Genomic DNA, 26,105 nt, shown 5'->3' with positions numbered 1-26,105 from the left:
GACCTCCCAGTGTTTGGGGGATGTGGTTTTCCCCTTGGTAGTTTCTTGATTAGGATATGATCTTCTTTTTGATGTCTGTCTTGTGTTAATTCCCATTTATCTGGGTACTGGCTGCTGGAAAGAATGTGTTCTGGGTTTTTTTTCCTTAGCTTTTTTATTGTCTCTTTTGAATGATGTGTAAATCTGATTTATTTCTATTTATATTGATGGCTGGTTTATCTGAATGCTAAGCTTCTAGAAATTCCCTAACATTTTCCAGGAATTATCTATCCCAGGCAAAACTAAATCCACAAATTCTGGACCACCAGTGATCAATAGACATATTTATGGCCCTAATTTTGTGTCAAGAAACAGTGCTATGCACAAACTTATAAAAGGTATTAGCAAGCTAATTATTTTATACTGTGCAAGTACTTTAATACTGCCCAGCTTTAAAAAAACTTGCTGATTTACAATCCAGAATTTGGTTTCATAATGAAAGATTTTTATCACATCTTAATTACTAGTGTGCTGACAGCTGATTGGAGCCGTGAGCTTGTCTAAAATAGACTTTCAAAACACTTAGGTCATTTTACAAATGATTTTTCTTGAAAACCAAGCTATGTTGTAAAACATTGGGCCAAATATGATGTACAGTACATTAATTACTTTTACATGGCGATTCAAATAACAATCTAAACATCTTGCATACTGTATACTATATTTAAGTACTTATATATGTATCACATTTGTAAATTACTAGTCAATTTAAATAGTAACTCCATCATAATGTTCTTTATTTATCAAGTTCATTAATGAAATCAATGGGAGCGTTGCCATTTGCTTCCAATGGAACTGGGATTTCATCCCATGTTATTTTAAGATATACTCACTCAAAACAAAAGCACTTTCCAATTAAATAAATGAAAACAAACCATAAAATACACTTAAGGGGAAAAAACCCTATGTTGTTGAAGTGGAAAACCTGAAGTACTGCTAAAGTGTTATTTTTAGAAGTGTTCAATATTTAATTTATGCATAGCTTGCAACTGGAGTGGGGAAAAAAGTATATCCATGTCTGGATTGGTTAATGTGGTTTCATTAAGGAGTAAGTTAGCTTGGAATAAGGATTCCTCACTGGATCCAAATCTCTGGTCATGCTTTCCTGAATCCCTTCCACCAGGCACCTCACTTAGCTATTATCTAAGGAAAAGCCCAATTCCTTTCAAAGGGAACAGAAAAGATAAAAGCTATTAAGCACTAACTTCACATTGTTGTTTCATCATCTGGAATAGTGATAGTGATGATTTTTTTAATATCTGCAATAATTCAGACTTTATTAATTGTATTGCTAAATTTAAGAACTACTTAAAAAAGCTCTGCATGTTCTGTGATCTTCCAACAATATTGTTCTCCTGCAGGAATACAGAGACTGCTGAGCTATATTTCCTAATAGTTAGCTATGAGGGTTAGACTGCTGGATGTTTATTGTTATTTAAATATGTACCCCATCCTTCCATCTGATAATATTCAGACAGTTAACAGGCAAAACAGGATATTGAACAATAAAGAGACAATTAAAACAACAGCTAAATAATCATACATTCAAAAGCTAAAGTCTTGACAACCTTTTCCAAAACAGAGATTAAGTATCTCTTGAGATAATTTTCCTTATAGTGTGGAGATGAAGCTGCAACATTGAAGTGCAATATTAGGGACAGCGCAATGGTGAATAGAATGCGAAGGATGTGTGTATATAATGTATGTTTTTATTTATGGTTTTTACTTGTACATAGTGTGCACTGTGGACAGCACTTAAGTTCGTTGTGAGTTACACAATCACAATAAAGATACTCTATTCTATTCTAAACTGATCAAAATACGTTCAAGAATACTTAGATCACCTTTTAGACAAGTGACTTTCTGAACCCAGGCCCGCTGGAGTGCACGTACATCATTTCCAAGTAAATTGCTTGAAGTATATACCATATGAACATTAGTTTAATATCATTTCTAAAACTAAGGAAAAGGGCAGAGGCACAACTACAAATCTTAAGACCACTTAATAAAGTAATATTTAGACTACAGATTTCTGATATATAATCCAGCCTCTCACCATCCACTGTAACACTCGCTTTTATTTCAAAGCAGAATTATAAATCTGCAATTTAGAGATTTCCTTTTTAGCACACTTTAACAGGCAACAATGCCAAAAGATATGTAAGAGAAATTGTGACTTCCTCATAATGAGTCACTTGAGATGGATGTTCTACAAATTTAATAAATAAATATTATACATTATATACAGGCATCCTGAATGCTAGGAGAAACATATGTAAGGCTAGGGATAAAAGATGAAAAGAAAAAGAAAAACTACTTCACAGGTACTTGTTTAGTAATTGCCTCATTCAGCAAACATTTGCAGTTACAACAGTGATAAAAAAATAACTTTACTATCCACATATTTATGACCTTCAGAGAAAGCTAAATTAAGATCATAAGCACTGTCTTGGTATTGCTTAGTGTCTGATTTACTTAACAACCAGATTTCCGGTCCCAACAGTGGTTGCTAAATAAGGACTGCCTGGCTATATCAGATGTCAAATGTCAATTTTATGTCCATTGTTGATACACTTTTAAGTCATGGACTTTAAGTAATTATAGTGGAAATAAATGGCTGTTATAGAAATTAAGAAGAAAAAAATCATTCATATATGATTAAACACACAAATAATTTTTTTCATACCAGTGTAATTCCTCACCTGCTTGCCAACATTTTTGATTGCCAGCTGTTCAGGTGTCATTTTATCCTCTTCTTCCACAGCCTGTAAAACAAATGTAGAAAAGGTTGGTATTTAGTATCTTATTATTTCAAAAGCTTCTCAAAATATAAACTTTGTCTTTTTCCATTGAAGCTGAAGCTTTAATGTTATTTTAAGGGACACCCCCTCCCCCCCAAAAAAAATCCCCTTCACTGTGGTGGTTCAACAAAGGCACTAACTAGCACATCAGGACAGAAGCCAATGCCTTCCTCAAAATTATTCGAATGATTTTTATAAGTGCTTAGTGAGCTATGGTTAATATCAATTTGGTCAGAGCAACGTATCTTCTCAATACAATGAAAAGAGAACAAAATCAGAAATAACATGGATTATACAAATGTCACTGACTCTAACACAAATTCCTCTGACAACACAAGAAGCCTTTTCACTACTTTTGACCTGCACATCTTTTCACAAAACTCAGCATTTCTTTGCTCTGACTGCAGCAATGAGTTGGGTTTTTAAAAAATTAAAAGGCAAGGTCTGTCCATTTCCAAGATGTTAAAATAAGTTGTGCTAATTTCTTGAAGTTATTAATGCCATTTTATTTTTATAAGGTTGGGTATTTCCTTTTTCTCCACCATTACACTGGAATCAATTTTTGAATCGATGCTTCCAGAAGCTAACCTGACAAGTCAAGTAATTGTCTGGCAGAGGCCCAATATGGTACCTTGTTATAGTTCTTTGCTAGTTCCAGCATTTCCTTTACCACTGTTTCATTGAGCTTACAGTGTTCACTGTAGTCCTGAAGAGTTAAACCTTCCATCCAACTTTTCTTATGTAAATTGAGTAACATCTACCCAAAAGAAAGAAGAACAATAGAGAGCAAATAGTAAAATAACTGTATTTGTGGCTTATATATTTACACATTTTGAACATGAAAATGGGTATTAGGAGGACAGATGATAAATCACAAATAACTACTACGTTAGACCTAATTTCTTTGTTAATTTATTTATTTTTAAAATTATATGTTGCCTGTCTTGCTCTCCAGAGAAACTCTGGTAAATATTTTAATATTTCTTAATTTTTAATTATTTTGTATTACCTTATTATGCTATAAGCCATCCAGAGTCATTGTTACAGTGAGACAGGTGGCATATAAATTTAATAAATAAATAAAAATAAACAAATAAATAATGATAGAAGCATTTCTTAAGATGAGTTCTAATCTAGAACAGGAAGATGAGTTCTGATCCAGAACAGGATCATACGACTAGGAGGGAACATTTAATAATGTTCTTTTCCTTTCTAACTCCTAGCAAGATTGCTGACTCTTTTTTTTGAGATTCCTTCCTTAATTCTTTAAAGTGAGGGGCGGGTGAAAAAAATGGTACAACAGGAAATCTACAAAGACTGATGAATCCTTCATTTCAAGGGGCAACATTCCGGTGCCATACCAGAAGCAGAATATGGAGCTAAAAGTAGCTCAGTTATGCTTTATCATAATAAATACAAAGAGATACAAAAGTTTCTAGCATGGGAGAGTTTAAATTTAGAAAACTGGTGTCAACTCCGAATTACCTAGGCTACCTCAGACACTTTTTCTGTCTCATACATTAGCTCATCATAGACTTAACTATCCATTCCCTCTGAGTCCATCTGATAAGATAAAAATTGTTTGCTCTGTAAGGTCATTGTGAAATTTGAACCCACACTCATAGGGGGATTTATGAAGACATGATTGAGTGCTAAAACATGTTTGGGTTCATGTGGTTTTAGGCCTTTTGCCAGACTATCAGCTTCCAATAAATAATTGGTGTTAAAACGGCAGAAGTCCTATTCTCAGCCATGAGTATGAAATCATGAATACAGACAAGAAAGATATAGGAAACATGGATGCCAGGACACTGGGCAAAGGCTGCATACATTGATGAAAATAATCTTCATTTCTTAAACCCTTTTTAAATCACACTTGACAATTACTGTTATCACCTTGATAGAAGTGCAAGCAGTGAAATGAACCGAAGTAATGTTTCCATAGCTTAATTTTAAAGCCCAACCTCCAGAACGCAGAGGGGGAAAAAAGACGCACTGTATAAACCAAGATGCAAAAGAACCAGCTCAAATGTCACTTTTTCCATGTTTTGAAAGTGCAGGTATATCACACAGAGCATCTAAGCTCACACAACCATTCCCTACTTCAACAAAATTGCCCTCCTGTGTTTACTATAGCAGTGAGAATTTGAAGCAGCAAAGACCTTAGCACTTGGTTCTTGCAAGCCCAACTGAGCTCCTGGTGAGAAGACTGCTTTTCTATTTGAATCTATCACCTTCAAGAACACTACTGAACACTTATGATTGAAGAGTGACCTTAGTTAATGTCTACATTCTCCTATAAAGATAATTAGTGTGGAAAGGTATCTGAACAGTTAATATTGCCTCTAAAATCAACTTTAATCATGAACAGATGGAATCTATTGTGGTCTTAAAAACTAAAATGTCTGCATTTGGGAAGAATTAGCAAACTTGGAAAAAAGTATACAGAGTTATGTTTTTAGTTAGACTACTGGAACTATAGATACAAAAGTATGCCTATAGTTATAATTTGTGGGGAAAAAATGATACCTGTGGCTGATCTAACAACCCTTCACAGAACTTACCTCAGAAAATGAAAGAAAAATTGTAATTTTATTTTATTTTTAAGAATAACAGTGGTAGCCCTGGTGTTACACAAGGGGCTCCTTGAACAAAGCTGCCAAATATTTGAGAAGGCTGGTAAACTGTCTAATATGCTTTACAAAATAAAATTTCAATCAATTGTTGCTGTTTATATGTTTTGTTGATTGTAAATATTCAAGACTAGCTGAATTATTTTTGGATGGATTATATGGATAAGCTGGCTTGTGTAAGCAGGTTTGAGCTATGTAAGAAAAGAGTGTATATGCTTTTAAAAATAAATAAATAAAGGCAAGGAAATTAACAGATTCATTGTAATAGCACTATAAAAACAGAAAATAGCTTTCAGAAACATGTAACTTTAAAAATAGAATAGCCATATTTTTATCATAATTTAAACAAAGATGTTCATAAATTGTCTAAGTCAGACTGATTTTTTGCCAACCACATATTTACTAGCACATTTGACTACTTATGCATGCAGATGCCTTCTGGAACAAATGTTGCTTTCTACCACAGTTCACATTGAGACTTTATTGGCATTGACAATGGATCAGCCATATGACATTAGGCAGATGTGGAGACCCTGAATTATTAGGGTTAATAAATTTCAACAGCATTTTCTTACTAGCTGGAAAGGAATACTCAAAAATGGTAGTGTTAATCCTTAAAATAGGTTCGGTATAATTTAAAACCCCTCAGAAAAGACAAAATACCTTGAGGCAATTAACCCCCCCCCCCCCCAACCATAGCCCAATACACTGCCCCATACTCTGTAGCTCTTGGTCAGAAAAATTCCCCTCCTATGATAAAGAATCCAAGTGACAAAGATATTTTTTGTTACTAGTAACTGAAAATATTCTAGGAAAATAGAGCTTGCCTTCTGTTCTAATTCATTCTTCCTGTAGTTGATAGTAATGGAATAGTAATGTCTGTTCAACCCATGGATTAAAGCCTGGAAAGAGAATGTTTAAAAAGCATTACTAAAATGCACCTGATCATTTCTGCCAAACAAAACAGAATATTTATCTTAAAATATTGCATTCAGGCTATGAGTTTATGAACTTTTTTTCTTGAAAATGTGCAGCTACTTAAAGATATCTAGATGCTCTGGTACTGCACACTCAATGAAACATATTTTTAATGGTAAGGCAATAAATATACAATAGGCAGAGATAATTTTAAGATGGACAGTATTTAATTCAAGATGGACAATATTTAATGTTTATTTGCTATGTAATGTAGGGGTGTGGGTCTATACATGTTGTATATAGTATGGTTAGGTGTGCATCATGTATGTGTTTCACTTTGAGAGCGGGCAACTAATTTTCATATTTGATGTGTGCCGTTGTGCCCACAGTAAAAAAATGACAATAAAGGTTATATTATCTTAAAAAATAATAGCTTGGCACACAGTATAATTAATCATTGTCCTAATTAATGTGTTTAACTTAAACAAACTTCAGTTGTTTTGTAGTGTGAATCTACAGTAGAGGTGGCATATAAATGGTGTGGAATGCATAAATAAATATACCACAGATTATAATTGTGGAGCATTTATAATGCAACACTTTTTTAAAATGATCACAGGCAAACCAGCAAGAATCTGTATTTCTGTTAAAATTCCATTCTTATTTGATTCTCTAGTTCAAACAAAAGTTAAATAAATGCCCAGAACTATTTCTGATTAGGATCCAAAAAAGCCACAGATGTACAAAGCAGAATTAAATCCTCAACTGAATACTGCTGCTAAGCTTTTATTCTGTCGCCAGTGTTTCCAATGAAGAGCAGTCTACCTCTTCAGTAGTGGAAACAGCTGTATTACATTTTATATGAGGAGATATTACCAAATAATATGCAGATCCCTTTTTGGTAGTTCTTTTCCTAACGAATGGGATGTGTTAAGTTGAATAATTTTAGAGGAAATTTTAAATATACTGTACAACAAGTCAGGGTTATAGCTGGAATAAGCAAAAAGCCATCTTATAGGCTGACTATACCTGTATAACGGCTGAACTGAAAGCAAGATACTTAACTTTCCAAAAGCAAATAATAAAAAATAGAAAAATTAGGAAGCAGTACAATACCGTGGGGTTTGCATAAAAGGTCATTACATACAGCCTTGAAAGGCCCAGTAATATATTCTCTAGAAACATACAAGCACAGGCTTGCCTGTACCCAATCAAAAACATTAGAGGGTTCTTCCATACTCATTAGGCTTTGTAGTTTGTACCAATTCTAATCAGGAGTAATTTTATTCATTCTTGTTAAATAGAAATTCTTTAGTATTGAAAAAGTTGTTCTATTTTATTAGGGAAATCTGTAAATAATCATTCATGAAGCCCATATAGCTTTTGAAATATGAGTATAAACTATTGACACATACAAGATTGTCAAGATAAGAACAAAAATTGCAGCTCAACAGTAGTATTTGCTGTTTTCAACTACAAGAACTGTGTTTGCAGCATGTGTTGCTATTAGAAGTCCTGTAATTAATCTTCAGAGAAATAATTAGACTTCTGGTGGCAACTGACTGGGATTTTTAAAATTCATTTTAAAAGAAAAATACTACTTTTGGCAATATTACCGTTGGTGCAGAAAAATGATAACGATAAAGCAATGCCTGTTTAAGAAACAAAATACTTTCTGCATGGATCTCTGTTTACATCCATCTCTTACTATGAATAAGTAGATCTCACATTCAATGTTATTTATAAGGTTAATTTAGTATCTTGGTCTGAAACTTATAAAACAAACAGCAAGCTGCACAATTATATCCTCTTTCCTTCTAGCAAGTTCCCAGAACAAATTCCCTTAGTCTCAGCTCAACCAGAAGATGTAAATGCATCCATATCAAACTTCCCTGCAGCTAAGACAAAGATGTGTTCTCTAACATTATCTAAGGCATCTTAAAACCTGGACCAATGGGGAATATGAGAGACATTGCTTGCAATTAAGAGAAGTACTATTGTAATTCTTAACAGTAATAAAAAAATATATAATTCATCTCCAGGCGATGATAGAATGGGAACATGCTTAATGGCTGCTTCACATTTGTAAAATAAAATTGAGAATTTTAAAATCAACATCTTTATAAAGGAAAGATGGGAGTCAATCAATAACAATATGAAGTTTTGTTTCTGGAGGGATTTCATCCTTTCTGACCTGTAGTCTTGAGGTTCCAACTTATTTATTTAGGAAATAGTAAATAATTACTTATTTATTACAATATCATTAATCTAATTGGTTGTCTTGTTCAGATGTTTAGAACACCTTTGGTCCTTTATATGGCATTTTATCCACCCATGAAATCCTTCCAAAAGACTTGCAGTTATTATTATTCTTATTAGTAAATAATAACAGTAAACTGCAGTCCTATGTATATTTCATGAAAATAACCCCATTAAAAGAAATAAACTATACTTAAGGATTTCATTCTGAAATTATTTTCTGGATACTGCCTAATACTATGAGTGGGCTTTTGGGTTTGTTATCATGCATACAAAGTTACTGATGAATACCATCCATGGTCTATAGGCTCATGAAGGAAAGCACACAAGTCCCCTGCCTATTCTCAAGGATATTATAAACAAAGTCTCTTGAAGAAAAAAAAGAGACATCTTCTGAAATGAAAACATATTTGTGGCAGATATGTACTGTAGTCAGTGTCTATTTTCCAAGAAATCTCAACTGCCCTGGTGACTTCTGTATCCATAAGGAAAATTAAGGCGAAGAGTAATAGAACACATAAACATCAATAAGGCACTGCCCTCCCCATCATGTAATAGTCACAAACATGCATATAAAATGATTTGAACTGGTTAGAAAGAAAATCTGCAGACAATTTCTAAAACAATAGTACATTTTATCAGGACACAGCAACCATAAAAGAGTAGTATGTATTACTAATATCTTCAAGCCATCTGAAATTATTAAAAAAATTAAAAAGTAATCACTAGATCTAAATATTTATCAAATTAAATTTTGTGTGCATCTGTTTATTCATAGACACACACACACACACACACACACACACACACAGTTTAAGCTACATTCAGTACATTAATATTAAATACCTGGATAGATGGCTTGTTTAAGTGACCCAGATTTGAAGTTGTTTGTCTTGGTTCATGTCCTAAGACCATCATATTAGCATTGATTAATCTGAAGGCATCGATAACAACCTGTAAAAACAAGACAGAAAAGTCAATTCTCTGAAGAAAATGCAAGTGATTGCACCAAGGAACAGCAGAGACTTCACAATCAAGTCGCATCTGTTTTTGGTCTTTTTCCAGAAAATTATTTAATTATAATATTAATAAAAAGGAACCGCCTGCTGGCTCTGCCATCAGCACAGCAACTCAGTTTAGTATTGCAAGAGGACACCAATTACTACGTTTTTCAAGGTGATGAGAGAAAATAAATTAAGTTTCATGCTCTCTTACCCGCTTTTGATGGTTATGTTTACATACATACACACACACATATATATATATATATATACATATAATGTAACTTTAAAAACATCTTCTCTACTCAAATTGAACGATAGGGAGAGTAACTCTGAAACTGAACACAAGCTAAGGGACTGTGTGTAAAGCCCAGTCGTGTCACATCAATTATACCAACGGAACACTTGAAATGACAACAAAATTATAGCCAGCAAGGAACTTGCTCCATGTATTCCCTCCTAGTCAGATGCTTTTTATTTCCTGCAAGTAGGAAAGAGGCTACACACTGTCGGATGGATTATGATAACCTTGTCAGTGTCGTGGCCAAGAGTAAAAGAGAGCAAAAAACAAGGCAAACAAAAATAAGGTCACAATGATAGTAATACAGATGGTAACTTTCAAAACTTTATGATTTATTTTTAATTCTGTAAAATTCTATAAACGATTTCCTGATTCTAAGAAAGACAGAGTGTGGAGCAATACAGATTAAAGACTAGAACAGAGATTTTCAAACTATGTTCTGTGGTACTCTAAATTTTAATGGGTTTTGTGAGAGACTTAAGGAGCAGGGGGGAAAAAAAGTTCACTCAAACGAGTCAATTGATTGGAGGTTCCAAGATTTTTTCTTAAGCTAACAGTTCTGTAGCCGGAAAAGGATTGAAAACCTCTGAACCACAGTATTACTCATACAGAGTCCAGCCATTTCTCAAGTAACCCGAGCTCAACATTCTAAGAACACATACACGTCTACATTGTTTAAGATGAGCTGTACATTTAACAGTCTGCAGTCTGCTTCTCATAGGTGTCTTTTGGAAAGGCGTTCTCTCAGCTGTACACCAGTCCTACAGAATGATTTGCTGGTATAAGGAAGTGAATGAATGTGGCTATAAATTTCAAGTGGAGAAACGTAGCAGTGGTTTTCAATAAATACGCAATAAATATGGCGGAAATGGCAAAGATTTCAGCTTACTTGAAAGATCATTCGCAAGAACGTTATATTATGGAGTGGAAAAAGTGGATTGATTATATCCAGAACAAATATGGGACTAAAAAGTTTCACTTAGCATTTGAATAAGTTTTTTTCTCTTTTTCTTCTTTCCTTTTATATGTAATATTAGTATTGCTTGTAGTCATCTCATATGAGCTAGAGTGCGATAGACTTAATAGTTTATTGTTGTTAGCATATGGATGTTTATGATTGTTCTTTGTTTTTATACCTTGTACTTAGCTCTGGGAAGTCGGGGGGGGGGGAATGGGGGGGAGGGATAGGGAGGGTTAGGTAGGGGTGGGTGGAGGGAGGGGGGGATTGTTAAAGATAAAATGTATTGTAAAACTTTTCAATAAAAAAAATAAATAAATAAATACGCATTCATTTGCATATGACGAATTGTCAAAGAACAGCAACCATTTCCCTCCATGTACGATGTTTTCGTATCAGCATTTGAATCCAAATGTTGCTTCTATATAAAACAGTGGCATGATGAAAGGGGGCAATCTATCGTTACACAAAGGAAAGCGCAAGATGTTGGAGGCTCAACAGCATCCAATAAGATCTCTATGACTAAAATAAACGAAGGTTAAAAAAAACCCCAAACAAGTTTGTGACCAACAAAAAATAATTATGAAACTACAAAACTGTTTGGCTCGTTTCAGTTTCTTCTCATGGGCAGCAGATAAGATCTTAAGCTGTCTTCTGTATCTGTTTTGCAGCAGAACAGGTAAATGCATAAATGTTACTCAAAAATGATGTGAGATAATTTATAGTCTTACCACTCTAATGGCAGAAAGTGAAGAAGAACTAAAGAGCCTCTTGTTGCGGGTGAAGAAGGAGAGTGCAAAACTTGGGTTGAAACTTAACATTAAGAAAACCAAGATCATGGCATCTGGCCCTCTCAATTCCTGGCAAATAGATGGGGAAGAAATGGAGGTAGTGACAGATTTTATTTTCCTGGGCTCCAAGATCACTGCAGATGGGGACTGTAGCCAAGAAATTAAAAGACGCTTGCTCCTGGGGAGGAAAGCCATGACAAATCTAGACAGCACACTAAAAAGCAGAGACATCACCCTGTCAACAAAAGTGCGTATAGTCAAGGCTATGGTCTTCCCAGTTGCAATGTATGGCAGTGAAAGTTGGACCATAAGAAAGGCTGAGCGCCAAAGAATTGAGGCCTTTGAACTATGGTGCTGGAGAAGACTCCTGCGAGTCCCTTGGACTGCAAGGCGATCAAACCGGTCAGTCCTAGAGGAGATCAATCCTGACTGCTCTTTAGAAGGCCAGATCCTGAAGCTAAAACTCAAATACTTTGGCCACCTAATGAGAAGGAAGGACTCACTGGAGAAAAGCCTAATGCTGGGAAAGATCGAGGGCAATAGAAGAAGGGGACGACAGAGAATGAGGTGGCTGGATGGAGTCACTGAAGCAGTAGGCGTGAGCTTAAATGGACTCCAGAAGATGGTAGAGGACAGAAAGGCCTGGAGGAATGTTGTCCATAGGGTCGCGATGGGTCGGACACGACTTCGCAGCTAACAACAACAACAATTTATAGTCATTATGCTTTTTCACAAGGGCAAGACAGCTACAACCAATATATTAATGCTCCAAAGATATGAAATAGGCATCATCTACACATTTTACTGCTCAACAAACAAGAGAGTTGAATGAGAATCCTGCACTCAAGTTGCTTTAAGCACTGAATAAATGAAATAAATTGAACTCTCAGTTTGTTGACATAACGATCTTGCTTTTAAATTAAAGTTCATCTGGTGTTCATATCTTAGTTCACACAATATTCAATCTGTACATTTTAATATGGTTACCAACGATGAAAACAATGGATAACAACTGAGTTGCACGTTGCACTAAGCCATGCTGTAGCTAATTTGTTTTAGGTTAGCATGTTGCGTGAATCTGATGATTGTTTGCAAGCTACAGACATATTATTTATTCAACAAGCAATGATTAAAACAAAGTCTGGCTTAGCATTTTATGAGTAGTGATATGAACTGATAAGGGAAGGAAGAAAGCTCAATGGCAAAGCAGTTATTGGACATCCTGTGACCTGCTGAATCATTGTTTCAGAGATATTTCCTAAACAAAGGGGGAAAATGATCAAAGGCCAAAAAAAAAAAAGGTAGGAATGGGAGTGACTTCTGATTTCCTGCCAGCTTTACCACAACTGGCCACCCTCCAGCAGTCTATTCAGACTCCGGCAAGCTCAGGTGAATCCAATTTCTCTGATCTCCATCAGACAAAAAGTGAACTGGTCTACCTGGCTTCTGGAAGGCTAGGGTGGGACCAGTCTACTGAACCTCTGGGTGGCAGCACAGCAACACTGAAGCAACCACAAATTCGCCAAATTTCACCTCGCTAGAGTCATGGGTTCCAGATTTTGAACACATTCTGTAAATTAGCCCATCTGAGGTACCTTGGTTCAAAAACTGTTCCCCTATGATTTACTGTTTTGCTCAGTTAAAGGTTACAGATACTAAGTTTCAGTGGTGTAAAGATGCTAAAACTCTGGCATTTCCATTATAGGACTAAGGATGCACTTACATAAAATTGAAGACACTGATTTGATCAATATGGCTCCCACTAAAATACAAATTTCAGCAACAGACTCCTGGTGGAACTAATTAATAAAAAAAATCCTAAAAGCTCTGGAATACATTTTATAATATACTGCTCACAAATCCTACAGTACCACCCCCCTTGTTCCTTACTCCAAGGCCTATATTAAACAGAGTGATTCTTTGTTTTCAAGCAACTTTGGTCTTCAACATTATACAGTAGCATTAACTTGTGCAGAGAGAACAGGGGGAGGGGGAGAGTGAGCATAATTTATGTGTTTTTTTTACAGATCACACATTCATAATTTCAAGGGTCCTGCCCCCTCCCCTCCAAGAAATTTGCTTAGACTCTTGAGTCTGAATTGTGTTGAGGGACAGAACTTGATTCTCCCTAGCAATAATTCCTAAAGAAGTTGATGTCTTTATGCAGTAACACAATGCTATGCATATTGCTCTACTTATTAACAGGCTGTGTCATGACCACTTTGGGATACCAGTTGCGTTCCATGCGCCATTTCAAGAAATACATATCGTTATTATTACAAACGAAGCTATTGACCAAATAAGGAGGGGATTAGATTCATAGTACAAAAATACTACATTTTCCTTTTGATTTCCTATCAGCTTCCTCGTTGGCTTTGTTCATGGGAAGCTGGCAGGGAGTGTCAGAAGTCATGATCACACGATTGCAGCAGTGCTGTAGTGACCACAGGTTTGCAAATACAACTGGTCTGATGACTCTTAAAATTTCAATTCCATGACAATAATGGGTCCCACACATTATATGCATTTTCTTTTAGCTAGTACAGGGGTCCTCAACCTTGACAACTTTTAAGACTTGTGGACTTCAACTCCCAGAATTCCTCAGCTAGCAAAGCTGGCTGAGGAATTCTGGGAGTTGAAGTCCACAAGTCTTAAAGTTGCCAAGGTTGAGGACCTCTGAGCTAGTACATTTGAGGCACCTTGATTTAAAACTTTTTGCGTTATGATGCACTCTTTTGGCTAACTGAAGATTACAAACAGACAGGAGAGTTTTAGTAATATATGGATTGAGTCTTATGAATCTCCCAAACTCCTGAAGCAGCATTTCAGCCATATGTTCTAATTTTTGAACACCTGCAAATGCCCAACCACAAAGGAGTATAAATTAAAAGTAAGCAAAAACAGAACTAAATATCCTACACTGCAGTCCTCTAGAGATTTACTCGATAAGAAATGACACAAATAAAGAATTTACTCAGAGGGGAAGATACAATTACTTGGCACTATATCAGAATCACAAGGTGTGCTTTGTATTTTAAAGTACTACTAACACTTACACTCCTAGAATGGATTAGAACTGACTGCTCCACTAGAAAACATGGAACCTATCCAAGACAGCAGTATTTTATAAGAGAATTGTTTCTACTCAGATCTGAGCTCCATATGCACTTTTCACGATGAGCTGTTTGAATCGATGCTAAATAAATGGCCATGCATCAGTTTTGCAAGTGTGCTATGATTACAGTGGCCCATTTTTACAAGGTCATTTTTAATAATCTTTCTGAGAAAATGCCTTCAGCCATCTAGTGTTCTGCAGTGGAATTTGAAGGAGAAAACCGTTTTGGAACAGTGGACGCATTCAAGTTTCTAAAATGTTTATTGGGCAGAATATGGGCAAACAATTCTATGCCTTAAATACCAATGTTACTGCATCTGTTTATTTCATTGTATTTGTGATCAGCAGTTGTGCGTGTTTGGGTGGAAGATGTTGTTATTATGGGCTTGCACTACAAAATGTTACTGTGCTCAATTCCTCACTATTAATTTTTTATAAACTACTGGACAAAAGTATGACTTGAGTGACATTTTGCTTCTACTTAACAGCATCAATTCAACCCATAAGAAGGAACATTTTAACTACACCAAGATTAAAGGAATTCACTGCAATCACTATAGCAACTGTCTTAGGGAAAACTAACATGCTGAACAACCTGCAGCCTAAAATTAGATCTGGGACGCAATAAAAAGCATAAAGGCAGCAACACACCCTGCATTTTGATTTCTAAGCTATCTTATAATTGCTTTTTTTGCACAGTAAGAACAAATAAGTTCCTTCTTTAGAGAATCGTATGAGAATAAGTAGGCTCATTAATGTCCAGTACGCTAATGAGCAATGGATGAAGGAGGTGTTAATTATGTTACAGTAAGATTCAAGGATAAAGCCCTGGTGAGCTCTTGGATATATGTTGTAGCTTAAGCCTTCACTAGGTTTATGTACTTTGAAGCTCTCTGCAAAGCACGATAGCAATGCAGTAACCTTACAGTCTGCAAAGGGAATTTTACAGGCAGTTGGATCACAGGGTCAACTGAGGGAAAATAAATTAGTACTGCTTTAATTTTGTTAGCATTTGGCTGTCTTAAAATGTTAGCTTCCTTTGACCACAATGATTTCTAAGTGCATTAAAATGCAGCCTAAAGGCTTAATGCAAAATTACCTCTTCCAAAGATGAGGGAAAAAAGATCTTCCTCTAATGCCATGGTGGGGAACAGGGTATAGATTAAGGTATCTTTTTATTATTACATGCTATCCGCTCCTGCAATTCTTCTCACCAACTGGACGATTTAATTCTGCCTGGTGCAAGTGCCTTGAGACTTTGCAGAGGTCACTTCAACAGTAGACAGCTTATAACAAAACCATTAGCGGTTTGGCTAGCTTAAGGAAACCTCTTACTTTTCTTTTTTTGTTTATTATCACTGCATGAATCTGCAGCATATGATAGTTTATAATTTCTCAGGCTTGTTAAATTCATGTTAAAGGTCTGTTTTCTTGTTGAATAAATTTTGTTCATATAATGCTGCCTATTTCATACAGTGAGTCTTTAATAGCACCTTTGGTCTATGCGCAACTCACAGATCAAAACAGAGGACTAAAATAGGGGTTGATGATGCTATTTACATGTGTGATTCCTGCTGTCTTCTTGTTAGTAGCTTTAATATAATAGAAGACCTTGTCTGTTTTGTAATTAACACATCTTTACTGGAGAGATATTTGGAAGTGATTGCTGTGAATATACTGGTTAGTAAAATAAACACAATCACACACCACTTTCTGTTATCAGACAAATTTGTGAATTGTACACATTATACTCCAGATCAACAAACTGTGATATAACAGCCAAAGAGAAGACACATTTATATAACCCTATATTTTTTCTGAAAACACGCATTCATTCTGACCTTGTAAATATAATTAGTTTGTAGGATGCATGGAATTAAATAACATAAGATTCTTTAGTAATTGCAATGGTGGCAAATAGGATACCAAATATTTGGAAACTACATAAAAAAAATGAAAATGACATTTTTATTTGCATCTATTTCTTACAAATCATTACTATCTGGAAAATACTTTCCTTCTTACTTTCAGTTGTTATTCAAATCAATAATCTGCACCATCACTTGCCTTTGTCAAAAGATGGTTTTCCAACAGCTCTTCTAGTAGCTTTTTCACCAAATCATCCTAACACTATATACAAGTTAATATATAAATCCTTCTCTCAACACTGTTCCTAGAATAATATGCTGAATATTTTTATTACTTAAAAATCTTTCAGCAATGCATTTGTTATAATTAAGCTTTTTCCAGGGGTATTATAATTGACAAGTGACCATATACCTCTAGATATCTACTTCTTAAATATCTCAACATATCACTACAGTACTTTGGGGGAGGGGGGCGGAAAGGAGGGAGAACATACTCCTAATACGGGTGTAATATCTTAAGTGATGAACTGCAATCAGTTAACTTAGCACTGTTAGTTAGAACTGAAGTCCTTTCTGACATTGCTGTATTTGCAGAAAATGTCCCTGAAGCCCTATGGCAAATAGAAGCTATCTTTAAAAAAATGCATTAAAGGCGCTTTGCAATTCAAGCATTCAGCCATTGTTCATGCACATTTATAAAAAAGAAACAGCATTGTATAAGAAATCCTGTGTAAAGGCTGTAATGTAACTATTGCCAGGTGTGGAAGGAGAAGTAATGTCCCATCTAAAATCTCCTTTATCACCTGCAATTGAACAGTTATCAACTGCTTAGTTGGTTTCTAGATTCTTTGAAAAATTAAATGAATCTATGACCCTTGAAGTGCAGCTGAAGTTTATGACCACTTTGATATTTATGCTGGTGTGCACACTTAAACAACCATGACCAAAGAACATCTTTGGTCCCCTGTAAGCCCATAGCATAAAAAATTCAGAGAAATCTTACTTTTATGCCATTTCCAATGAAAAGCACTAAGAACAGAAATTGACTCATGCCAAATGCATACCACTGAATTGATGTGATTGTGAGTTTTGAGGTCTTACACATGGTAATTATTTATAAAAATGTCAATTTTAGTTCTGAAAAAAAGATTCCTAGGAGTGCATACATTTCCCTTCCTTTATCCTTGGAGAATTTGCTTGCTTTGGTCAGGTTTACTATGCAACCTGAATATCTAGAATGGAGAGACAGCTACAGAATAATACATTTAGTATGACAAGCAAAGGCATGCATTTGTAACCCCAAAAGCAGAAAAACCACAAGTTTCCAAGCTTTATGTCTTACCAAAGAGAGATGGATTATTCTACATCTCCCATGGTAAAAGGCATTTAAAAATTAATACTATTAAATGAAAAGTGTACTCAAAACTTTGTCATTTAGAAAAGGGAAATAAACTAAAATAACCCTTGCAGTTTAACAAGCAAAAATAACTGCCTGCTCTGAAAAATATCAAATTGAGTGTTATTGCATTAAAAAAACACCTTCAACAGAAAGTTTCTCTATGTTTAATGAAGTGTTCCCTTTGGAGCTTTCATTCAACTATCTAGTTGAGAAGGCAATAAAAAAAACACCAACCAAGGATGCAATTATTATTTGTGTGCCATATATACATATATTTTGTCTGTGAAATAATTATTAGAGAGAAAGAAAACATGAGATAAAAATGGAAGAGGAATGAAGCTGGAAATACACAAATGAACTTGCAACTGCAAATGAGCTGCAAACTCGTACATTTCTTTCTCCTCCTTCCCCCTCCACACGCTAACACAGTGCACATTTTCCTCTATTGCTTGTTTAGTACTAACCAAAGTTCACCACAATGTCAGGCTTATTAGAGCCTACATTCCAGATGGAGAATCAGAAACCAGCCAAGTTTAATTTCTGGATATGTTTCAGAATGTCCACTGATTCAGTCGAACATGGCAAACCACAGCTTAGGCTGAACACGTGAAGGTACGGAGAGAAGCAGATTCTATCTGAGTGGATCCATACCTTCTGGTTTTCTTCCAGTATAGGGACTAATCATGAAAGGTAAAACATGATTATACAGTTGTGCATAGTTACAAATGCTAGCTAGTACTTACTATCATTCAGCTGAAGTTCTTAGTAAACAATATTTGTGAAATTGATACCTTCCAGTTAGACATCAATGAACAGATTCAATCTTCTATTTATGAATCTCTCTTCTGCAAAGTGAGCTTCCCCCCCCCCCAGAATTCCCCAAGCAAGTTAGCCATTGTTGAGAGTTCTAGAAATTGAATTACAGGTCGTCTTGACTTACAACGGTTTGCTTAATGACTGTTCAAAGCTGCAGTGGCACTGAAAAAAAGTGAGTTATGACCATTTTTCACACTTATGACGACTGTAAGCAGCGTCCCCACGGTCACACAATTTGCATTCAGATGCTTGACAACTGACTCACATTTATGACAGTTGCAGTGTCCCGGGGTCACGTGATCCCCTTTTGCGACAAGCTTCTGACATGCAAAGTCAATGGGAAAACCAAATTCTCTTAACAACCATGTTACTAATTTAACAACTGCAGTGATTCACTTAAGTGTGGCAAGAAAAGTCATAAAATGGGGCAAAACTCACTTAACACATTTCTCACTTAGCAATATAAATTTTGGGCTCATCTGTTGTCTAAGTTGATGATTACCTGTAACTTGGAAGCTATGTACGTAGGAATAGACTGCCTTATGCTAAATACAAGTAGTCTTCAATTTACAACGGTTCATTTACTGATTGAAGTTACGACAACACTGAAAAAAGTGACTTATGACCATTTTTCACACTTATGACTATTACAGAAGCTCCATGGTTATGTGATCAAAATTCAGATGCTTGGTAACTGGCTCATATTTATGACAGTTGCAGTGTCCTGAATTTATGTGCTCACTTTTTGCAACCTCCTGTCAAGCTAAGTCAATGGGGAAGCCAGATTCACTTAACAACTGTTTTACTAGCTTAAAAACCGCAGTGATTCACTTAACTGTGGCAAGGAAGGCAAAATTGAGGCGAAATTCACTTAACAAATGTTTCACTTAGCAATGGAATTTTGGGGGCTCAACTGTAATCGTTAAGTTGAGGATTACCTCTATAAGTTACCTGCACTCCTTGCTCAAAATTCTGAATTTGTCCAGAGTGTTAATATATTATTTATTTATTTATTTATTTTATTACATTTATATACCGCCCTTTCCCGAAGGACTCAGGGCGGTTTACAGGGTGATTTAAAAAACCAAGATACAAAAGTTAAAAACAAATTTTTAAAAAATTATATTCGTCCCTGCATAAATAAAACCCCAGTTAAAATTAAGATTAATTCTCAGCCTGGGCCAGAGAGCTCGAAGAGCCAGGTCTTCAGGTCCTGGCGGAATGAACGGAGGTCGGGGGCAGTCCTAAGCTCCGCAGGCAGCTGGTTCCAAAGGGCAGGCGCCCCCACTGAGAAGGCCCTATCCCTGGGTGTCGTCCGCCGGCAATCTCTTACCGGTGGCACCCTGAGGAGACCCTCCCTGTGGGAGCGCACTGGACGAAGGGAGCTTGATGCCGGCAGCAGGTGTTCCCTCAGATATCCCGGACCCAAGCCATGTAGGGCTTTATAGGTCATCACCAGCACCTTGAATCTCACCCGGAGGGCAACCGGAAGCCAATGCAGCTCGCGGAGTAGAGGTGTTATATATATAGGTAGTTCTCGACTTGCAACAGTTCTTTTGGTGACTGTTCAAAGTCACAACGGCACTGAAAAGTGGCTTGCGACTGTTTTTCAGAGTTATGATCGTTGCAGCATCCCCACGATCATGTGATTTACATTCGGATGCTTGGCAACTGACTTGTATTTATGACGATTCCAGCGTTCCGGGGTCACGCGATCTACTTTTGCGACCTTCTGACGAGCAAAGCCAATGGGGAAGCCAGATTCACTTAACAACCGGGTTACTAACTTAACCACTGCCTCGATTCACTTAACAAGGGTGGGAAGAAGAGTCATAAAATGGGGGCAAAACTCAACTTGACAAATTTCTCGCTTAGCAATATAAATTCTGGGCTCAATTGTGGTTGTCGGTTGAGAACTACCTGTACAATGAGAATCAGATTCTCCATCAGTTTTTTAAAATGGGCAACCCACTGATTTTTGTAAGAGGAGAATATTTGTAGAATTGCAAGGAGGCGTCCTTGGTGTTTGCTGGGTTTGGTTGTTTTCCGGTAGGCGGTTCGTTACCCAAACTAGGTAACATAAGCTAGGGAGTGAGTTTTGCTCTCAACTTTATATTCTAGTGGCCTGCCTGTCAGTGTTGGTGAGAGTGGTCTTGGTGGTTCTTTGGTTGGGCTATTTACTGTTAGCTTGCTCAACAGTTGCTTGACTGGGATATTGTTTGCTTCTTGATTGTTGGTCTAATGTTAATCTGTGTTAATCTCTGGTCATCTGGGTGTCGATTGCTGGTGAGGGGGTGTTCTGGTCTTTATTCCCTTTTTGGTATGTTGATTGCCTCCTCTGAATGATATGTTTATGTCTGGGTGACACTGATGGCCGGGTTCCAGGAAATCTCTTGCATTTTTGGACCTGGTTTAGTCTAGGGTAGCCACAGTTTCCCAGTTGAAACTATGGTTGAGTCTATCCATGTGTTGTGAAATTAAGAAATGTTTCATCATATCTTCTGATTGCTAGTTGATGTTCATGGATGCACTCTGCTAGTCTTCTGTTTGTCCTATGTAGTGGCTATTATTGCTTGCACTGTATGTTGTAGAAGACTCCAGTTCCCCCCCCCTACAGCTGTTGGGTCTTTTTCTTAGGATGTTTTGGACACATTTAGTTGGTTTGTATGCTATGCTGATGCCATTGGACATAAATAGTCTATTGATGAATTCTGAAATGTTTTTAATGTATGGCAATGTTATCCTTTTCATAGTTGTGTTGGTTGTGCTATATTGTGTTGAGGGGTGAGGAACATTTTGATGAAGGTGTGTGGATATCCATTTTGTTGGAAGATGTTGCATAGATGATCTACTGTATTTCCTTTTTCTGATGTTCAGGGTTGTTGCAATGTGTTTGTGCTAGTCTAAATAGTGTTCTTACACAGCTTCTCTTGTGGGGTTGGGTTGTTATTTTGATAGTGGAGCACTTGGTAGGTGTGGGTGGTTTTCAATGAACTCGTGTTGCCATTGATATTTCTGCTGATAAGGATATTCAGGAAGGATAACGTGTTATTATCTTCGTTCCTTGTGAATTTTATATCTTTGAAGATGATGTTAATGGTTTCAGTGTGTTCTCTAGTTGGTCCTTTTTATTATTATTAACAAAGGTGTCATCTACACATTGGATCCATATTTTGAGTTGTATGTGTGGGAATTCTATCAGTTCCAGGCATTGCATTACAGTCTCTGCTATGAGTCTTGAAAGCAGTGACCCCATAGGTGTCCCTTTGTTTTGTTGATATATTTCTCCATCAAATTGAAGGTTAAGTGGTTAGGCAGAGATTGATAAGATCTATGATTCTGGGTATTTCAATCTTGGTGTATTTGGTTAGGTCGAGAGTGCTGTGGAGTAGTGCTGTCATGGATTCTTTGGCTATTATTATTACTATTTAGAGTATGGCATATCATTCATAGGCTAGAAGCATATATTAATATTTCACTTAGATTAGTAAAACACATAAAATAAAAATGTTAAAAGGATCTGTGTTCAAATACCAATGTCTATGCCATCTAATCATTGAAGCACAGCATTGTTTATTGTTTTTTTTAAAAAATCATACTGGACCAGTATATACCCTCAGCTTACAGCCAGTTACGATGAGGCCTATAGTTTGATGTGGGATCCTGCAGTCACATTGAGGGAAAAATACTATGCCCCATTCATAGAGTGAGTCCTGGCAGACGCTGAGTGAGGTACAAATCCTATTCAGGATTGTCCACTGTTAACGTGGTAGTTCAAGGTCTGGCACCTTTTTTGTGGAGTCATTTATACATCTTCCTATGTCTGGGCATTCAGTGACCCATTTGGCTTTCCATTGGGAATCAATGTTAAAGTTGTTGGGCAGATGTTGTGGGCTTCCTGATTTAAGCCTTCTGGCTAATAAAATGAGGAAAGTCAGCGTGCACCAGTAGGAGTTGTTCATAATTTTCTGCATTCTCTCACTAGTGCATCTTGCCTTCATGAAGCTAGCAGTGGTATCTGGCTCAGAACAGGAAGGCAGCAAATCAGAGTAGTTTTAATACATCTACTTATTATCCTCATGGTGTTGTTGAGTTTGGCGTCTAGCTTACTAGTATGAAAGCTGCAATGCCATACAGGGGCACAGTATTCTGCTGTGGAGTAGATCAGTCCTAGTGCTAATGATCTGAGGGTGGCAGCTGAAACTCCCCATTTACTTCTACATAATTTCTGGAGTATCTTGTTCCTAGTTATTGATTTTTGCCGCCATATTCTTGACATGTATCTTATAGGAAAGAATCTGGTCCAATGTTATTCCAAGGTATTTTGGATGAGGGTTACAGGGGAGTAAGATGTTATTTAAGTAGGCCTTAGGGGCTTCATATGCTAGTTTGTTATTAAGGTGGAAGCACATAGTTACTGTTTTGCTGGTGCTAGGATAAGCTTCCAATCAGTGAAGAATTTTTCCAAGATCTTAAGATCTTTGGACAGGACATTGTCTGTCACTTCCATGAGGTTTTTTTTTTGTACTGCTATGGCCAAATCATCAGCATATCCAAATATGCATCCCCTTCTCGTTGGCGTATCTGATATGTCTAAGTTTGCATCTTTGACTAATTCTGGATCTATGGATGTGATTATGCATATTAGCTGCTGATTTTTTGAAATTGTATTTAGACAGCCAATTGTATCATTATTTTCACCTACTTGCGTGCCAAGATCCCACGTATTAGAGAAATTGTTCAGAGCCAAATTGTGATATTGAAATTAGTTTTAATGCAGGTCAGCTTTAAACACAGCCTAAAGCAGGGGTCCCCAACCTGTGGGCCACGGTGCGGTAGTGGGCCATGGCCTCTTGGCCACGGGATAGGTTGACCAGTGCGCACACATGTATACGCACACCCACCCACTTGCGCTAGCACTGCAAAAACAGACCACTGCTGCGCCTCAGGGCGCAAAAATGGGATGCCGCCACAGTGTGAGGCACAAAAACAGGCCGCCGCCATGCCTCGGTGGGTGTGTGAAAATGAGATGCCACCATCCCATGAAAAAATGGGCCACTGCTGCACCATGGGGCACAAAAACAGGCTGCCGCTGCGCTGTGGGGCATGGAAACAGGGTGCTGCACCGTGCAATAATGGGGCAGGGCTAGTATCATGCGGGCATTAGCCCCACCCCGTTTGCATCACATGCATTTGTGTGCACTTGCACGTGTGTAAAATGCTTCCCCTTCCCTTTCCCTGTGGTCTGCCAACTGAGAAAGGCTGGTGACCTCTACCCTAAAGTATAGTTTAAAAACAGGTTGCCTAGAATTCTGATCTAACAATGGCCCTTTTGGACCAGAATCAATAGAATCCTCATTCTTAGTGACAACAGACCATAGACCATGTTTGCCATTTACTGTTTGATTTTAATATTCTGTTTCTTCTACATTGTTGGATTTGCTTTTTTTTCTCTTTTGTATGCTACCCAGAGTCATATAAGTTGGAAAGCCATATAAATGCTTAAAAAACCCAAAGACTGTACTTTTTCAATCTCTCTCCTGTTGTTTACTGGGCACTCTACAAATGCTACTGGAAATAGAAGTGGAGATGCCAAACATAACTTACCTAAGGCTATGTAAATTAGTTCCAAGCCATTCAAAAAATTGAAACTCTCACAGATTTGGGGTTGTTCTTTCTTTCACTACAGAACTGAAAGAATCGATTATAGTGGTATATCGGTACTCAACTGCTTTGAAACTTGTCAAATTTGGTACTCAACATTATTTTGACATGAAAATTTTGTCATGGTACTCAAGGTGTAAGCTAGAATTTGTGTTGGCGGCCTCATGACTCGTTATCCTTTCCAGCTGAAACAAATTTGTTTGATACTCATCCTTTTTGGTACTTGCTGCACCTCCCAGAACCATTAACAGGTACTGAAGTACCACTATACTGTACTTGTTCATTGTGATGCACAAAGTTCAGAGAATCAGCACTGTAGATTTAGAAAAAATGTGGTCTTTTCAAGTCAGTTGAATTTTGAGTATTTACCCAAATAAGGCTATTATTTCATCAAAATAACGAAGATTAAAATATTTTAAAAAGGGAACTATTGACTGCAAAATAACAAATAAAAACATTAAACTGTGAAGCAATTTACATTAAAAAGTACTATGGCTGAACCTACAGCTACTAACTGAGTTACCAATTCAACACAAATTACATCATGAGAAAACTTGTCACAGTCTACAACCACACTTAACATTAAAAAACTTATGAATTCTTGAACATTATTCAACAGGACTCTGTTGAACAGCAAGAAAGGGAAACCTAAATTAGAAAAAATAGAGAAAGCCATTGTAGAAAGTATTAAAAATGTCTTCAAGGACAGAGGGAAGATCTGTTATAAAGATAATCTATATGTAACTAAAAGTCTCCTGTCCTGGCAATCTACATAACTTCTAAGACTCTCCTGTTGATTTGTTTGCTTGTAACCTTCAGCTGGTGAAATAGTGCATCAGGACAACAATTTTTGAATCAATATACCTCAAATGGGCTAACTTAACAGAATGCATCCAAAACGTGGGATCCATGACTCCCATTGAAATTAAAATTTGGCAAAGTTGTGGCTGCTTCAGTGCTGTAATGGTCAGCAGCAGTCACATGGTAAATCATTTCAATGCTCCCTGACAGCTTCCTCCGAGGAAAGTCCAGGGGGAAACTGGCAGAAAGTCAGAAGTCACTCCTACTCCCACTGCCTTTTTTGCCCGACCACGGTCATTCTGTTTCTCAGTTTAGTAAGGAAATAACTCTGAACAGATTACAGTTGTGTAGTAATTAGATAAATGAACCTTTAGCTCATGCTAACAAAGAGATTCTTGAAAATGCCTCAAGACAGCCTTTCCTTTTTATATGAAAATGAAGAAACGAGAGGGAGCACATTCAGACTTCCAAGATTCTGTGGCTACAGCTATTTTAATAAAAGTAGCTTTATGCCTACATGGTGTCTGTTTCTTAGCGTGGTCTATCTGTGGGGCTGACAGTAATGCAGGCTAGAAAAAAGAAATTCGCTGGCTCCAGGAACACAGTGGAACAAACTGTAGATGGCAGACAGTATGCTAAGATCGAGAATTACTGAAGGTAAAGGTTGGCTGGCTGGAGGAAACTGACAGAGAGCGTATGAGTGACAAAAGGGGGAGGACAGAATAGACTAATATCGGTTAA

The 26,105-nt window shown here is 36.8% G+C and overlaps 1 protein-coding gene across 4 annotated transcripts in view; it reads right to left on the bottom strand.

Moving 5' to 3' along the window:
* PSMD14 (proteasome 26S subunit, non-ATPase 14) overlaps nucleotides 1-26,105 on the bottom strand; it is a 75,472-nt gene that overhangs the window by 1,530 nt on the left and 47,837 nt on the right. For all 4 annotated transcript variants that reach the window (XM_081315156.1, XM_081315157.1, XM_081315159.1 and 1 more), the window contains 4 exons: nucleotides 9,497-9,604; nucleotides 6,301-6,375; nucleotides 3,472-3,597; nucleotides 2,742-2,804 (listed from right to left, as the gene is read on the bottom strand). In XM_081315156.1, the coding sequence (XP_081171282.1) occupies nucleotides 2,742-2,804; nucleotides 3,472-3,597; nucleotides 6,301-6,375; nucleotides 9,497-9,604 (372 nt within the window). The remainder of the gene's footprint in view (nucleotides 1-2,741; nucleotides 2,805-3,471; nucleotides 3,598-6,300; nucleotides 6,376-9,496; nucleotides 9,605-26,105) is intronic.

This window comes from Vipera berus, assembly GCF_964194415.1.
Source record: "Vipera berus genome assembly, chromosome: 1".
NCBI lineage: Eukaryota > Metazoa > Chordata > Lepidosauria > Squamata > Viperidae > Vipera > Vipera berus.
The sequence above is the reverse complement of the archived record's forward strand: the minus strand, read 5'-3'. Positions and strand labels throughout refer to the sequence as shown.